The 17,507-nt window shown below is 44.9% G+C and overlaps 1 protein-coding gene across 3 annotated transcripts in view; it reads left to right on the forward strand.

Moving 5' to 3' along the window:
• Positions 1-16,888, forward strand: part of LOC120297637 (unconventional myosin-Vb-like) — a 213,394-nt gene extending 196,506 nt beyond the window's left edge. Inside the window, exons 22-25 of one of the 3 annotated variants that reach the window (XM_039320485.1) lie at positions 10,771-10,855; positions 12,275-12,420; positions 14,211-14,330; positions 16,561-16,888. In XM_039320485.1, the coding sequence (XP_039176419.1) occupies positions 10,771-10,855; positions 12,275-12,420; positions 14,211-14,330; positions 16,561-16,794 (585 nt within the window). In that variant the 3' untranslated portion in view covers positions 16,795-16,888. The remainder of the gene's footprint in view (positions 1-10,770; positions 10,856-12,274; positions 12,421-14,210; positions 14,331-16,560) is intronic. The other 2 variants (XM_039320484.1, XM_039320486.1) reach the window with 2 other exon arrangements.
• The last annotated feature ends 619 nt before the right edge of the window (positions 16,889-17,507 follow it).

The following is a 17,507-nucleotide window of genomic DNA, read 5'->3' on the forward strand; positions in this document are numbered from 1 at the left end:
TGTACACCAGTAAGCAATGTATATATATATTTACATTGCCCCCAACAATCTGGGTCCTCATTTTACCTACCCCGGAAGGATGGAAGGCTGAGTCAACCTTGAGCCGGTGAGATTTGAACCGCTGACCTGCTGAACACAATCAGCTAAAGTGGCCTGCAGTACTGCACTCTAACTGCTGCGCCACCTCGGCTCTATTTTTTTCATTCTCAAGCTCCAGATACCCACCGAAACGGCATTCAGGTAGTCCTCGATTTATGTCCAGAATTGGGACCAAAATTTCCATTGTTAAGCAAGGCAGTTGTTAAGTGGGTCGTCCCCGACTTTTTTACCATGCCGGTTAAGGCAATCACTGCAGTTGTTAAGTGAATCAGGCGGTCATTAAGCAAACCTAGCTTCGGCCATTGACTTTGCTTGTCAGAAAACTGCCGGGAAGATCACAAAGGGTGTGTGGTGTGTGTGTGTGTGTGTGTGTGTGTGTGTGTGTGTGTGTGTCACATGACCCCAGGACAGTGCAGCTGTAAGGACCCACCCCACTTTGCATCTTAAGAAGACAGAACTCTTGGAATAGTTCTTCCAACAGGAATCCTTTATTAAGAGAAAATGGTTGCAGGCATGCTAGACAGGACTTGGGGTCCAAGCTCTCCCATTCAAGGTTTTAAGGGGTTCCCCAGTAGTCCCACCCAATCAACCCCCCTTCCAGTGATAGTTTCAAGTATCACAATTCCACCCCTTTCTTCTTTCTTCCGTCTGGATGGAGACTTCAGATACTACATGAAAGGCAATTACCCTTCTTTGGTATGTTAACGCTTAGAGGTTACAATAAACACACATTCAGCATCTTTGAAGTGTAAAGAAGGAAGTGAGGGCCATAAAGCCCCTTTGCTCTCCCCCTTCTCTCCCTCTTATGGCAGAATCCAGAGAAGGCAGAATTGGGAGTTTCTATATTTGATAATTTAAAGATGAAATATAATTGGATTCTGACATCCGGCCCCTCTTAACAATAAGAGAGATCCACCTGAAAGAAAACACAAGTAAAAATTTTAGTTAGGCTTGTTAGGATACTCTGTGTGAAACTTCTTCAATAGCTTCGGGGCTCTGACATGACGTTTATGGACCCACTCATTTTGTGAGGGAGGGAGGTGTTTCCAGGCAACTAGGTACTGAGTTGCTCCATGATATCTCCTAGAGTCAAGGACTTCCTTTATTTCGAAGTGTTGTTCACCCTCCACCATGATTGGAGGTGGTGGTGGGGGGATTTTTGGCCGTAGAGGTGACTGATGCTCTCTTTTCAGCAAGCTGCAATGAAAAATTGGGTGTATTTGCCTGAGATTTTTGGGTAACTCTAATTCTACTGTTACTGGATTTATGATTCTTTTAATTGGAAAAGGTCCTATGTATTTTGGTCCAAGTTTTTTACAGGGCTGTAGGGACTTTAGGTATTTTGTAGATAAGTACACCATCTCTCCTATAATGAATGGTGTAGGCTCAACCCTTTTTTTATCGGCTTGTGTTTTGTAAGCCTGCCTAGCTTCATCTAGTGCTTTTCTGACTATTGGCCAGGTGTTTTGTAATTTTTCCATCCATTCTTTCAGCGAGGGGATCGTTGGTTCGTTTGGGGTTAATTCTGGCATGGGGTTGAAACTTTGACCGGTGGCTATTTGAAAAGGAGTGTAACCTGTGCTGGAGTGGACTGCATTATTGTAGGCAACTTCTGCAAAGGGGAGTAAGTCCGCCCACTCGGTCTGCTGGAAACTAAGAAAACATCTTAAATATTGCTTAAGTACTGAGTTCATTTTTTCAGCCCCCCCATTTCCTTGAGGGTGGTGGCTAGATGTCAGTCCCTGAGTGGTTCCTAAGAGGGATAAAAATTACTTCCAAAATGCAGACGTAAATTGCACCCCCCTGTCAGAGATGATGCGTTGGGGTGCCCCATGCAATCTGTAACTGTGTTGGATGAAAAGTTTTGCTAAGGCTTTTGCAGTGGGAATCTTTTGGCAAGGGATAAAGTGCACCTGTTTGGAAAACAAGTCCGTGACCGTCCAGACCACAGTATTCCCATTGCTTTCTGGCAATTCCACTATAAAATCCATGGCTATTTCTCTCCAGGGGGCTGAGGGACTTGCCACTGTTTGCAATAGTCCTGGCACTTTTCCTTGCAAACCTCTTTGCGTGGCACATCTGGCAAACTGGCTATAAATTTCAATGTCCTTTTTCAGGGATGGCCACCAAAATTGCCGGTTAATTAAAGTAAAGTTTTTACAAATCCAAAAATGCCCTGCTGATTGTGTCATGGCAAAAGGTGCATGAAAGTTCACTCTTTTGAGGTGTTGGTTATAGAACTTTTCCCCCTATCCAAGGCCAACCCGTCTGTATTGTGCACAATTTTGTTTTTCTGGAACCAATCATCTGTTGTCAAACTTTCTGAATTCAATTACATTTGGCTGTCCAGTTGTGGTTTTCAAGTTTGCTTGGGTTCGTTGTGGTTATGGTGCGGCCAGTTGTGACTTGCATTCTGGTATAGAAGTCTGTGGTTGTTGCGCTTGCTATTATATTGGGGCATGCGAGTAGTGCATCTGCCAGGAAAGTTCTTTCTTCTGGTAAATGTTGAGCTGAAAGTGGAATTGGTTGAAAATGTGGGGACCAGCGGGCGTGTTTGGGATTGAGTTTCCTGGAAGTTTTCAGGGCTTCCAAATTTTTGTGATCAGTCCACACCTGGAAGGGGATATTGTTGCCTTCCAGGAACTGTCGCCATGTGAGTAATGCCCAACGTATCCCATAAGCCTCCTTCTCCCATACGGGCCAGCGCTGTTCTGTTTCCGTGAGTTTCTTGGATGTATATGCACAGGGTTGCAATACTGCATCATCATTTTCTTGTAATAGCACAGCCCCACTGCCACATCACTTGCATCTGCCTGTATTATGAAGGGCTTGTCCATGTCTGGGTGCCTTAGTACTGGTTCGGCAGACAAAAGTCTCTTTAGTCTCTCAAACGCTGCTTGGCACTCCATTGTCCATGTTAGTGGTGGCTAGGTTTTACTGGGATGTTCCCTTCGTTTAGTAAGTTAGGAGGGGCAAGGCTATCTGTGCAACTCAGGGGATGAATTGGCGGTAAAAATTTGCAAAAGCCCAGGAAACGTTGTAGTGCTTTCTTGTGCGGGTTGTGCCCATTCTAAATACTGCTTGACCTTCTCTGTCCATTTTCAATGCCCATGTGGGGATATGCGATTAGCCTCAGGTAGTCTAGCCTTTCCCTGGTGGAATTGCATTTTGAGAGTTGGCATATCGGTGGGCGGCTCGCAGCTTCTTTAAAACCGCTCTGACAAGTTTGACGTGTTCTTCTTTTGTTTCGGTAAAGATAAGAATGTCGTCCAAGGAAACAAGGACCCCCTTAAACAGGTGCTCCCTTAGAACGTCATTGATTAATTGCATAAAGACTGCAGGGCCCCCTTGTAATCCAAATGGCAAGACTTTGAATTGATAGCACCCCATGGGGCAGTAAAATGCAGTCTTCCATTCGTCCCCTTCCTTGATTCTCACGCGATAGTAAGCTTCCCTTAGGTCTAGTTTAGAAAAAAATTTTCCCTTTCGATAGGTGTGACAGCATGTCTTTCATGAGGGGCAGCGGGTATAGGTTGCTTTCACTGATTGTATTCAGGGCCCTATAATCCACGCATAACGTAAAGAGCCATCCTTCTTCTCTCTAAAAAGGACCGGGGCAGCCACTTTAGGCTTGGCTGGCTCAATGAAACCTCTCTCTAAGTTTTTTTTTATGAATCTTTTCATTTCCTCCTTCTCCTTTGGGCTCATGGAGTATAATCTGGGCTTCGGGAGTTTGGCCCAGGCTTGAATTCAATGGTACAGTCTGTGGGTCGGTGGGGGGGAAGCTCATTCGCCCTCTCCTCACTGAAGACTTCAGCAAGGTCCCTATATTCCTCTGGTATTTCTGTTAATCTTTTTTCCTCTCCTATGGATGCTTTTTCTATTCTTGATTCTGGTAGCCTCTCTTGGGGTTTTAAGTCCATAGGGTCCCCCTTCGGGAATTTGATTTCTGTCGTCCTCCAATTTACCCAGGGGTTCCATTTTTTCAACCATTCCATCCCTAGAATCATTGGGCATTCCATACCTGGGGTCACCACAAACGTTAAGTCCTCTTCATGGTTGCCCAGGGAGAGGTGTATTGGCAGAGTGGCTAGGGTAGCTGGCACCCCCCCTGCTATGGATCCATCGAGCTGGCCAAATGAGATTGGTTGTTCCAGTTCCTGGATGGGATGCCCAGATTCCCCACTAGTGTTGGGCTAATGAGGCAGCAGGTGCAGCCAGAGTCTATTAAGGCTTTCACCTTCACAGCTTCGGGCATGGGGGAGATTAATATAGTCACTGTTTTGAAGATGGGTGTGATGCGTCCACTTACCAGGGGTTCGCCTTCCGAGCTGTCATCTGAGGCATCCACCATCCCTGTGGTGTAGGCTGGAGTTCTTTCCCCTTGGTGAGCAGAGGTGGGGGTTTCTGCAATTTCCATCATTTGCATGGCTGTTTCTTTTGGCTTAGCTGAATACCCTCTGGGTTTGTTGATTGGGGATCTGTCTGGGTTGTGCTGGGGGGCCTTTGAGCGGCATTCTACAGCTCGATGCCCTTCTCTTCAGCACTTGAAACACCCCATCTGCTTCTTGGCTGTATCCGATGATTTCACCGGTTGGTGTGTCAGCTCAGGCGGGGGGCGGCTCCATTGTTTTCCTCGGCGATGCCTCTTCAATATGTCGATCTCTGCTTCCTCTGCCAAGTCGTACCATTCCTCAAGTCGATGTGGGTCTCCTCGGGGCAGGCAAGCATCATATAGATCATAGTTTAGTCCGTCTTTGACACGGCCAAGGAGGATGTCTTCTGGCCAATTCAGTTTGCTGGCAATGGCTCGGAATTCTTGTGTATACTCAGCCACTGGGCGTTTGCCCTGCCTCATCGTTGTTATTCTTTCACGGGCTTTGCGATCAGCCAGGGGGTATTCAAATCGTCTTCTCAACGAGGACATGAAACGGTTGAAGTTACTGAGTTCTGGGGCATTGGAGTCATGCAGGTTCACCACCCAATCTGCAGCTGGTCCATCCAGGGCAGATTGCACGATCCGGATGCGGGCTTTGTCGCTGGGGATGTCCTGCCCATATTCCTCCATGTAGCTGAGGACTTGGGTTAGGAAGAACCCCAAGCGTGTTGGCTCCCCTTTGAATTTCACCTCCAACGGTGGACGTCTTGGAATGGATCGGTGCCTCCATTGTGGGTGGTAGTGTCTTCCGTCCAGATTTCCATCTGTGGTCCGGTAGGGGGTGGGAGCTCCTGGATCAGTAAATGTACCTGGGGTTGCAGGTTCCACGTCCCCCTCGGTGTCTCTCCCTTTGTGGCTCCAGGAACTGGGGCGGGCGTAGGGCTCAGGAATCTCCTCTCCTAGGGAGCTGAGAGTTCTCTTCATCAGGTCAATAGCTCTCTCTAGGATCCAGTCTGAGTACGGCATACGGCTTCCTCCCTCTTCACTTGCGTGCAGGGATTTCTCCATCTCCTGCTTCCATTCTGGTTGCTTGGTCCCCCGTCTCAGGGTCACTTTTCTTGATTCCTTTCCCCACTCGCTTTTCTTTCCAACGCCCATCGACCAGCGAGGCTTGTGGTCCTGTGTCTCCACCACTGCTTCTTCTGAGAAATCTGGCCTCTCGGATCCCAACATCTGGCAAGGTTCCAACTGGGTCAGCGGCTCTCTTTCCAGGGAGTTTTCTCCCTCTCTTGCTTCGTTGTCTGACATGGTAAATTTTTGCAAAAGCCCCCGGCAAGGGTCTACCTTCCAGGTGGATTAATTTTGCAAGTCCTGTCTAATGTAAGGACCACCCCACTTTGCATCTTAAGAAGACAGAACTCTTGGAATAATTCTTCCAACAGGAATCCTTTATTAAGAGAAAATGGTTGCAGGCATGCTAGACAGGACTTGGGGTTCAAGCTCTCCCATTCAAGGTTTTAAGGGGTTCCCCAGTAGTCCCACCCACTCAACCCCCCTTCCAGTGATAGTTTCAAGTATCACAATTCCACCCCCTTTCTTCTTTCTTCCGTCTAGATGGAGACTTCAGATAACTACATGAAAGGCAATTACCCTTCTTTGATATGTTAACGCTTAGAGGTCACAATAAACACACATTCAGCATTCAGCCCTTTGAAGTGTAAAGAAGGAAGTGAGGGCCATAAAGCCCCTTTGCTCTCCCCCTTCTCTCCCTCTTATGGCAGAATCCAGAGAAGGCAGAATTGGGAGTTTCTATATTTGATAATTTAAAGATGAAATATAATTGGATTCTGACAGCAGCTGTCGTAAAGGCAGGCCAGTTGCCAAGTGCCCGAATTGTGATCACGTGACCATGCAGCGGTCGTAAGTGCAAGGATCCCTTGCAAGTCACCTTTTTCAGTGCCGTTGTGACTTCGAACAGGCACTGAACAAGCGGTTGTAAGCCGAGAGCTGCTTGTACTTATGCTCAGGGGATCCAGGCCGCCTTGTGACTGCATGTTATGTGCACCTTTTAATTTGCAGCCGTGCCAAAGACGAAAGCAATAGCAGAGCAAGGGCAAAATTAATGTACCGAGACGTTGAGGATTAAGGGCATTATTTTATTTTTAAATGGTTTTTAAGGTGCTTATTCCATTGAGCTCAGCTCCTAACGGTTTCACATACTTGTGCTTTTCTCTGCAAATTTAAAGTCGATTTACCATTGCCGTCTTCTGGGTTTTTTTTTTTTAAACAACTTATCAATTTAGGCTTAAGAATGGAATTTCTTGGTGGTCTCCCATCCTGGCACCTAACAACTTTGATGTGGTTTCAAGGACTTACTGGACCTCATGTTGTTTTTGAGGTCAGCTGAGGTCCTCACAGGGGTTGCTCTCTTGTTGGGCCCTGGCATTGAAAACCTGCTCTAATTTTGTCGCTTTCGGGGGGGGGGGTTTCCTCCACCTTCCCCTTCTGTTCTTTAGCATATTGAGAAGTTCATTAGAAAGCAGCTTGAAGGCCTTTGGTTCTAAGAGTTTCTCCCACTGCTTCCTGCTTCCCGTTTCTCCTTGCTTTTAACGTCATCTGCAATTACTGCTAAAATGTCTCTGCAGAGTTTTCCTGCTGAGAAAAGTGTGGAAAAATGTATGAACATACATTGAAAACTAGACATCTATACAGACGTCCTAAATTGCTATTCTGCAACAACAACAAAGAAAAACACGCTATGATATGGAGGCACAAAAGCCTCCTTTTTATAACTGCTCAAAAGCCTCATACAATCTGAGTAGCAGTTTCCCCAAATTAACCTTATTCTTCAGTGAGCTGCAGTTTTGTCATGCACAATAAAATCTGGTGTGTCAGGCTGTGGTCCTGTGCCCCCCCCCCGTGTAACAGAATAATATTGCCTGCACTAAAATGACTTGTCCAAAACAATTTAGGGTAGTAGCTTCTTCAGGTACGCTAATTTCGTTAATGAAGAGAAGGACAAGGGGGGGGCATGAGAGCAGCCTTCCAGTATCTCAGGGGTTGCCCCAAAGAAGAGGGAGTCAAGCTATTCTCCAAAGAGCCTGAAGGCAGGACAAGAAGCAACGGATGGAAACTCATCAAGGAGAGGAGCAACCTGGAACTAAGGAGAAACTTCCTGGCAGTCAGAACAATTAACCAGTGGAACCACCTGCCTCCAGAAGCTGTGGACATTCCAACACTGGAAGTTTTTAAGAAGAGACTGGACAGCCATTTGTCTGAAATGGTGTAGGGTTACCTGCCTGAGCAGGGGGTTGGACTAGATGACCTCCAAGGTCCCTTCCAACTTTATTATTATTGTTGTTGTTGTAGAGACAGTTTGGTGTAGTGCTTCAGGAACCAGGTTAGATACCAGGAAACCATTATTTCTAGTCCATTCTTAGGCATGAAACCATCTGGGTAACTTTGAGACAGTCTCTCTCTCTCTCTCTCTCTCTCTCTCTCTCTCTCTCTCTCTCTCTCTTTCCCTCTCTCTTTCCCTCTCCCTCCCTCCCTCTCTCGCTCTCCCAAAGGAAGGCGAAGGTGAGGCCAAACCAGTTCTGAAAATCTGGCTAAAAAACTGCAAGGACTTCTCCAGGCAGTTGCTATGAATCCAAATTGACGCAAAGGCACACACACAAAATTATTAATTTAATTGGTTTGATTAATACAGCTAGTCCTCAAGATATGAACAAAATTGAATCCAAAATTTCCATCGCTAAGCAAGATAGTTGGCAAGTAATTTTTCCCCCATTTTACAACCTTTTTGCCACTATTAAGGGAATCACTGCAATTGTTAACACAGTTGTTAAGTGAATGTGGCTCCCCATTCTTGTTTGCTTGTCGGAAGGCTGCAAAAAGGGATCACCCCATCCCAGGAGACTGCAGCCGTCATAAATACAAGAGAGTGGCCAAGGGGCCGAATTTTGATCAAGTGACCACAGGGATGCTTACAATGGTCGTAAGTGGGGGAATTGGTCATAAGTCACTATTTGCAGTGCTAGTGTAACTTTGAATGGTAAATAAACGAATGGTTGTAAGTCAAGGACTACCTGTGTGTTGCTTAGGGTTGTGTGTTCCAGGTGTGATGGGAAGCGGTATGCTGAGGCAGTGTGCTATAATGGTTAAAATGCTGGGCTAGGGAGACCCAGATTCGCATTCTCCCACCCCAGGGATTGTGGGAAAGCGAGAGACGAAAGTGGGTTGAAGGGAAGATGTTCAGATGTGAGAGAAAGGCTGTCAAAAGAAATTTTGCCTTAATTTACACACTCTGAGTTTACAAATTTATTCTTAAAATTTTTAAGATTCTGTATTTACCCCCAGAACAGCTTTAACAATATCCTAAAATCTGTATCATTTTTTTACTTCCTAGGTACCTGATATATGTGGCTTGAAAAGAATCTTAAAAATTGACCCGAGATTGATGGGTGATTTATTTATTGTATCAGGTTATGGACCACTCGCTTTGCCAAAAACAAACCAACATTCCCTAAAACCAGAAGCAATCAATAAGGGGGGAGTAACTCTCTATTGGGCAGGCCACATTCTCTTTTTGATATTCTGGTCACAAGCATTGTCTAGTATTTGTGGGCCAATCTCACAACATTGCATCTGACAAGCAGGCACCCAATTTTAGCAGAGGTCTAAAATATACATGGGAAGGCAATCGGTCAGCAACCTTTCTGTGCCCATCTCCAGACCACTTTACAGGTGGGTTATTAGGATACTCCAATCAAGGTTACCAATGCCCAAATAACAGTTGGAAGGGACCTTGGAGTTCATCTAGTCCAACCCCCTGCTCAGGCAGGAAACCCTATACCATTTCAGACAAATGGCCGTCCAGTCTCTTCTTAAAAACTTCCAGTGTTGGAGCATTCACCGCTTCTGGAGGCAGGTTGTTCCACTGGTTAATTGTTCTCCCTGTCAGGAAGTTTCTCCTTAGTTCCAGGTTGCTTCTCTCCTTGATTAGTTTCCACCCGTTGCTTCCTCTTGTCCTGCCTTCATTAAGTCTTCATTAAGTGTGCCTGCATGTGACACACATTGCTATTTCTAAACAACCACAATGTTTATGATGGCTTTTTGTTTGATGTATGCTTCATTAAGCTTTTCATAGCCTTTTAAAAATTAATTTTATTTCTCTTACTAACTTTCATTTTTTCCCTTTGACTGCCCAACTGCTCAACATTTTCATTTTGAGTGAAAACGCGAGATAAATAGCTCATCTAGTAAAATATAATGAATTCATTCTTGTAGGTGATGGGATGTAGTAATAGAGTGTTTATCAAAGTAACAATTTTAAATCTTTCTGCCATAAATAAATTTTTCCTCTCATTGAGCCAGTCTGGAGGCAGGTGGTTCTACAGGTTAATTGTTCTCACTGTCAGGAAATTTCTCCTTAGTTCCAGGTTGCTTCTCTCCTTGGTTAGTTTCCATCCGTTGCTTCTTGTCCTGCCTTCAGGGGCTTTGGAGAACAGCTTGACTCTCTCTTCTTTGGGGCAGCCCCTGAGATACTGGAAGGCTGCTATCCTGTCCCCCCTCGTCCTTCTCTTCCTTAAACTAGACATCCCCAATTCCAGCAGCCGTTCCTTGTATGTTTTAGCCTCCAATCCCCTGATCCTCTTTAATCTTTGACTTATGTCCACAACTGAGCCCAAAATTTCTGTTGCTAAGCGAAACATTTGTGAAGTGAATTTTCCCCATTTTACGACCATTTTTGCCACAGTTGTCAAGTGAATCACTGCAGTTGTTAAGTTAGTAAAACAGTTGTTAAGTGAATCTGGCCTCTCTCCCCCCCCATTGGCTTTCCTTCTCAGGAGGTTGCAAAAGGGGATCACGTGACCCTGGGACGCTGCGACCGTCATAAATATGAGTCAGTTGCCAAGCGTCCGAATTTTGATCACGTGACCCCGGGGATGCTGCAGATGCTCCATAAGTATGAAAAAAAGGGTGATAAGTCACTTTTTTCACTGCCGTTGTAACTTTGAACGGTCGTTAAATGACCCGTAGTAATTTGGGAGCTGCGTAGCCTGTCGACATTTGCTCATTTTGTGTTGCGTTCCTCTTTAAGATACCACTGAAAGCCACTCACTGGCCTAGGCTGAGAGCAAAACTATCCTTGTTTTAATAAAGGAAGGCGGAAGGAACCGGTTTGGCTATAAAAGTCAGCCAGTGTGAAACAGAATCGGCCTGCAGGGTACAGGGACCTCAAACTGGCCAACATTGTGGACGTTAACTTGGTTTTTTTGTGTTCCTCTTAGAGGATCTCTGACTTGGAAGAAGAGAATGTCCTCCTGAAGGAAGAAAAAGAGATGCTAAACAACAAAATCTTGGGTCACTCAGAAGGTAAGCAGAAGCTAGCAGATGCCTTCATTCGTACTGATCATGAAGTGAAAGTGTTTGTATTTTCTCCCAATATGCGTTTAGGAGTCCTTTCTCCTCGTCTCCACTGTAAATAATAATAATTGTGGTCATTTTCAAACAGGTTGCCTTTTCTCTCTCTCTCTCAAAAATATGGCTTGAAATTTCTCTGTTGAAGGTGGAAGGATTCCAAGTACAAACTGATTTAATCCCTGGAATCAGGAGGTGGGGAGGGAATTGTATGGAATGAAACATTCTATGATAAAAGGATTCTTTGTCTTGAAAACTCTGCGAACCATTTAAAAACAGCCATGTTCAAACCAGGATACATTCAGCGCATTGAGAAAACACTGGGGCAACCCAGTCGAGAATCAGTTTAACGTAAAATTAAGTTAAACATTAACCAAGTGAAAAAGAGTAAAGTAGAGAAATGAAAACAAGTCTGAATTGTAAGCATTCGGTGTTACTTTATTGAAGCATTGTAGTCTGGAAATTGGCTAAGAAATGCATTTCATGGCTGAAACTGTCAGAGGCCTCATTTAGACATCCGTCCGCGCGCCTGACGAAATCAATATTAGTTGAACTTTGGAGTTAATTTGTGCATCTGACGGCAAGGATGTTGAAGTGTTCCCTTCTACCTTAGAGGAAATTTGTGCAGTGTGAAAGTAAATAATGCTGTACGAGCTCTTCCTTGTTTTTAAAAAAAGTAAATGAAAAACAACCACATTAAAAAAAAAGGATGCCTGAGTAACTGGGCATTTTAACTTTTTGTTGGATGAATTTTCTTTTAAAAAATTGCTCTGATTAAAGCTTCTGCTCTGTTTGTGAAGTGGCACAGAAGCATATTTATTAAATTTGTAGGCCACCCATTTCACCAATCAAGCGACTCTGGGTGGCCTATAGATATTCTAAGTCAGGGGTCCCCAACCTTGGCTACTTTAAGACCTGTGGGCTGGGGAATTCTGGGAGTTGAAGTCCACAGGTCTTAAAGTAGCCAAGGTTGGGGACCCCTGCTCTAAGTTATTTATAATGCTAGCAAAGTAGACCATGTGCCCTAGAATGTAAATCTTCAGAAGTTTCCTTTTAAGAGTTTTAACCAGTTTATTTCCATTCTGGACTGCAGTTATTTTACTTAGCGTATGGCCTAGAGCACCTGGATAACAGTCATAAAATTACATAGTAGGAGCACATAATACTGTGGGTACACGTATGATAGAAATGCGTAATCCATTTTGTAAGGTGTGAGGAACTCGCTGGATTTGAAGAACTCAGTGGACTGCAGTGAGCATTCCCAATGGACAGGCTGCCTGGGTAAAAGCTAAATCCACAGGCTACTCTCCAGATTGGAGAGGGCCATCCGCTCTTTTCTGTGATCCTCAAGATTCTTTCTTATTTTTTTATAAGATGAATTTGCCAAAAATGCACTTGAAGAAAACCTGATGAAGAAGGAGCTTGACGAGGAGAGAGTCCGTTACCAGCACCTTGTGCAGGAATATTCGAGGCTGGAGCAGAGATACGACAATCTCAGTGAGGAGATGGCGCTCATCAAGGTAACGGGAAAGGGCCTTTATCCCGAGGTCACAATGAGATGCCCAGAGATGGTGTTCTGACTGTCAGTTAGCAATAGCAACAACATTTAGGTTTATAGATTGCCCCTTAGTGCTGTACAGCCCTCCCTGGGTCGTTTACAGAGTCAGCCTATTTGCCCCCAACAATCCAGGTCCTCATTTTATCAACCTTGGAAGGATGGAAGGCCAAGTCAACCCTGAGCTGGTCAGGATCGAACTCCAGGCTGTGGGCAGAGTTTGCCTGCAATGCTGCATTTTAACTACTGCGCCACCTGGGCTCTATTGATGTTGTAGCTGTGGCCTGTTTGCAGTTTTTAGGGCTAGTACTAATATTTAGTCCCAAGTGATTGATCGTCTATGTTCTTCTGCGCTTTGATTCAGTTGAATGGAAGAGAACCCGCTTCTGAAATTCCTTTCGGAGGATAGGATTGGATCAGTGGAATCATAATGAGTGGAACAGGATGCTAATTAATTATTTTTACTCCATCCTTGTGTTCTGAACTTACGATTCTTATGTTATTGAACTTAATGCATCACAAGTTGTGTGTGCTAAGCTTTTTGTAGATCAGTTAATATTGGCAGCAGGGTTGTGTAAATGATTTTACAATCTAAGCCAGTGGCCATTTATGCTTTATAATATTGGGCTTACGCTTTAAGACCTGTGGACTTCAACTCCCAGAATTCCTGAGCCAGTATGGCTGGCTGGGGAACTCTGGGAGTTGGTCCACAAATCTTGAAGTTGACAAAGTTAGACACTCCTGCTTTATATGATCTAACCCTAATGGCTGTGGACTGGCCAATCATCTTGGTTTGGTTGGCTTGGCTAATCAACATGTTGCTTTCGTCTGCTCCACAAGAGTCCTGGCCAACAGCCAGGGTGGTTCATCTGCCCTTGTGACAGCACAGTTGAACTCCAAGGCCATATCTGAGCATCTTCTAATGGTGAGACAATCACCATGGCCTCTACCAGAACTTCTATTTGGTCTCCCATTTTCCCCTTGGAGACGGCCAAGTGCCTCAGCAAATGTCTGGTGATTACCTCTTCCTTCTCATTCGTGTACTGTCTCCATACAGAAGTCTCAAGCACATCCTTTGCCTCCAGCCTTATGCTGGGTGCCAGGTTTTTTGTTTTTTTTTTTTAATGGGAGTGCAACCGTTGCTGCTGGGTGGTGGTAGGGTAGCTTCATCCCTTTCTACAATTCCCAGAGAGCTTTTTCTGGGTACATTCATAGAAATGATCTTCCCAAAGTCTCCGTTTCCAAATTTGGTGAAGAAATGTAAAAGGTCATTTGGGCTGAGCTCTAATTTAGATTTTAATTACACACATGGTCCACATGAGGAATATGAGCAGTGTGTGGACAAGAGGCTTCATGCCTTCATCCTCTGCTGCTATAAATACACTTGAACCATCTCCCAGATACAGTAAATTAAGCATCCTAAAGACCGACACTCTGTTTATTGCTTGAGGCCTCCTTGGTCACAGTTTCATCCGGTGTGATGCTTGGATGGTGACAGGAGGCCCACGTGGAATACAAGCGTCAGCATGTCCTCTGATGTGGGTTTTGTGCATCAGCCAAGTAAGCTCTCATCAGCCTACTGTAATGTTAACGTTGTTGTTTCCTTAAAAAAATAATACAACTCCTGCCATTATTTCTAAGCAGAAACGGTCACGATCTCAAGAGAGGTCAACTCGACAATTGTTTTTTGGTGGTTTTTTTTTGCACCTGATGTACCAGCTGAGTCAATCTAATACAGTTTCCCTCTTTGGATAGCAAAGCCCAGGGCACAGAAGGAACCCCTCAAACCAAAGCAGCTTGGAATCGGATTCCAACTACCCATCCATTTCTACATCTGAAATAGGAGACACGGAAGATGCGATACAGCAGATAGAGGTATGGAATTGGAAGTAAAGGAAGATTTTTTTTTCTGCGGAGGCAAAGTAAATGTGTTTGCTGTCCATGTTATCTCTGGTGACCTCTCTCTGGGCTGAATTACAAGCCCCCCTCCCCATTCTCAGCCAGCATGGCCAAGATGGGGCGGTAAGGAAATCTAATTTAAATTCAACAATGGTGATTTGAAAGTGCCGTTATTAAGCTATAGGACTGAAGAGAATATAAAATCCTGGAGCAGAAGCCTTACAACCTCAGCTTTATATTGAGAGGATCCTTTCTGGTTTTATTTTTTTTAATTAGCCAATTACGGAGGATTTCTGTTTAAACGACTGCTTTCCCCAGAGATTTAGGACTGTACATAGAGCACAATGAGCAATAATGTTTTAAAATTAGGACCAGCATTTGCTAGAGATATATTTACGTAGATTTGCTTTCCAAAGAGTTATAGGTTCCTTCCTTGCAATCTTTACATACAAGGCATTCAAGTGTCAAATTCCAATATATTTTAAAAAGCTTCTACATTTCATGTTGCACACACAAAGCTTGCGTGAGTTAAAATTACTTAAACTAGAGTTCTTCCGTGTTTTAGTTCTCTTTTCAAACCTGGCCTTGAAACGGTGAAATTCTGCATTGCAGTTTGGTTAGGATCCCATTGTAACCCACTTAATTAATGAATATGGCCACCCATCTCTTATACAGCATTGTTTTAAAACAGAATGAAAGCACAACCAATAATGAAAAACATAAATAACATAACATGGTATAAAATAGCAGCTGAGAATAATTACATCGCCTCAAAATCAATATAACCAAAAAGCCAGCTCATCCATACTCCCAGCGCCTCAGGATTGATGCCTTATGTTTTTGATGCCTTGTGTAATCCCAGCTGAGTTGGGGCAAATTTGACTTGGGGGGGGGAAGGATGTCCCAAAGGGTGGGTGTCAGAGCAGAAAAGACGTTCCTCCTGTCCCACTAAATCAGGGGTCTCCAAATTTTAACACTTGTGTTAAAATTAACTCCCAGAATTCCTCAGCCAGCCAAGTTTGGATCCCTGCAGTAGATCTTTGTTTTTCAGCTTTGGCAACTATAAGATGTGTGGACCTCAACTCCCAGAATCCCCCAGCCTATATGGCTGGCTGGGGAATTCTGGGAGTTGAAGTCCAGAAATCCTAAAGTTGAATATCGCACCGGATGGTGCTCTCTTGAGGACAGAACCCAGAGCATGTCTCTCCTGCCAGACCTCATGGTCCTGAGAGTAACTTTGCCCCAAGCCATGCGTGACACATGAAGCCTTTTCTTACATACATGATGCTCTTGCTAAGGTCTTGTATCTCTTTTGCAACTTGGGTGTGTAGGAGCCCCATTTAAATTTATTCCTATACATGGGAGACCACAAGAGTTGTGGAGGATAAAAGCAGATGTTTGGAAGCGTTCTCCATATTGGAAATGTTCTTAGTCCAGGGGTAGGCAACCTTAGTCCAGGGGAGAGGTTTCCAAGCTGAGCTATGCTGGCTCAGGAATTCTGGGAGTTGAAGTCCATGAGTCATAAAGCGACTTAGGCCTAGGCCAGGGGTAGGCAACCTTGGCTCTTTTATGACTCGTGGACTTCAATTCCCAGAATTCCTGAGCCAGCATGGGGAACTAAGGCCACTTCATGACTTGCATACTTCAATTCCCATAATTCCTCAGCCAGCATGGAGGAACTATGGCCCCCTCATGACTGGTGGACTTCAACTCCCAGAATTCCTGAGCCAGCCTGGCTCAGCTTGGAAATCTCTCCCTTTCCCCTCAGCATGGCTGGCTCAGGAATTCTGGGAGTTGAAGTCCACCAGTCATGAGGGGGCCATAGTTCTCCCATGCTGGCTCAGGAATTCTGGGAGTTGAAGTCCATGAGTCATAAAAGAGCCAAGGTGGCCTACCCCTGACCTTGTCACCTGTTTAATTTGCAAAGTGCTTTTCGGACTTCCGTTTAGCCAAAAAGAGTTGAGCTATCTAGATACACAAAAACTGCCTCTTCAAAGATGTGCAGCCATTTTTACTTCAAGTCCTGGTTTCCAAAAGAGAACTGAACTGCATATTCTTTCTCAAATGGGGCCTGCTTATTTGTAGGTGGTTCTCAGTGATTCTCAGCAAAGTGACCCCATTCTTCCAAGTTTCCAGAGAGTTGGGGGTCTTCTCTGCTTCTCTCTACCCTCCTTTCACATTGTTAGCTATTCCTGTTCCTCCGTAGGAAGTGGGCTTGGAGAAGGCAGCCATGGACATGAGTCTCTTCCTGAAACTTCAGAAGAGAGTGCGGGAACTTGAACAGGAGAGAAGAAAGTTGAAGACTCAGCTGGAAAAGAAAGAGAACGAAAGCAAGAAATCTCAGGTAGAGCCAGAACCGATTTTGACTTATCTTAGGCATGTCTGGAAAAAATTAAAATGTTCATTTTTAAGGGTCTACAGATTGAACCCTGTGTTGTAGTGGAAGAAGTCCTGTCCTATATTTAATAACGCTTCTAAAAATTCAAGGAAATGAAACTTTTCTGTTTTGACATTTCAGCGTGTTCCCTCTAGTTCTGAACTCTCCTCCAGGATTACCTGCTGTATGCGGGGAAGGAGAGAGAATTCATAGTGTCACCTGTAGCTATTATAGCACAGTGGTGGTGAACCTATGGCACGCGTGCCAGAGGCGGCACTCAGAGCCCTCTCTGTGGGCACACACACCATTTGTATTTTTTTTTGTATTTAATTTTATTTATATGCCGCCCAATCCCAAAGGACTCAGGGCGGCGTACAGAGTTAAAACAATCATAAAACAATAAAATAATACAGTCATACCGCAAGTCCAATCATATCCCCCCCCCCCCCGGGGACATCAGCCCCAGGCCTGCCGGAACAGGAGAGTTTTAACGGCTTTCTTAAAGGCCGGAAGGGTGGGAGTAGTTCGAACCTCGGGGGGAAGTTGATTCCACCAGGTCGGAGCCACCACAGAAAAGGCCCTTCCCCGAGGGCCCGCCAGCCGACATTGTCTGGCCGACGGGACCCGAAGGAGGCCCAATCTATGGGACCTCACCGGTCTCTGGGAACTGTGCGGCAGAATGCGTTCCTGTAAGTAACCTGGCCCTATGCCATGAAGGGGTTTAAAGGTGATAACCAACACCTTGAATTGCATCCGGAGACCCACAGGAAGCCAGT

Source organism: Crotalus tigris, unplaced genomic scaffold, assembly GCF_016545835.1.
Source record: "Crotalus tigris isolate CLP2741 ecotype Arizona unplaced genomic scaffold, ASM1654583v1 scf7180000023652.331455, whole genome shotgun sequence".
NCBI classification, from domain to species: domain Eukaryota; kingdom Metazoa; phylum Chordata; class Lepidosauria; order Squamata; family Viperidae; genus Crotalus; species Crotalus tigris.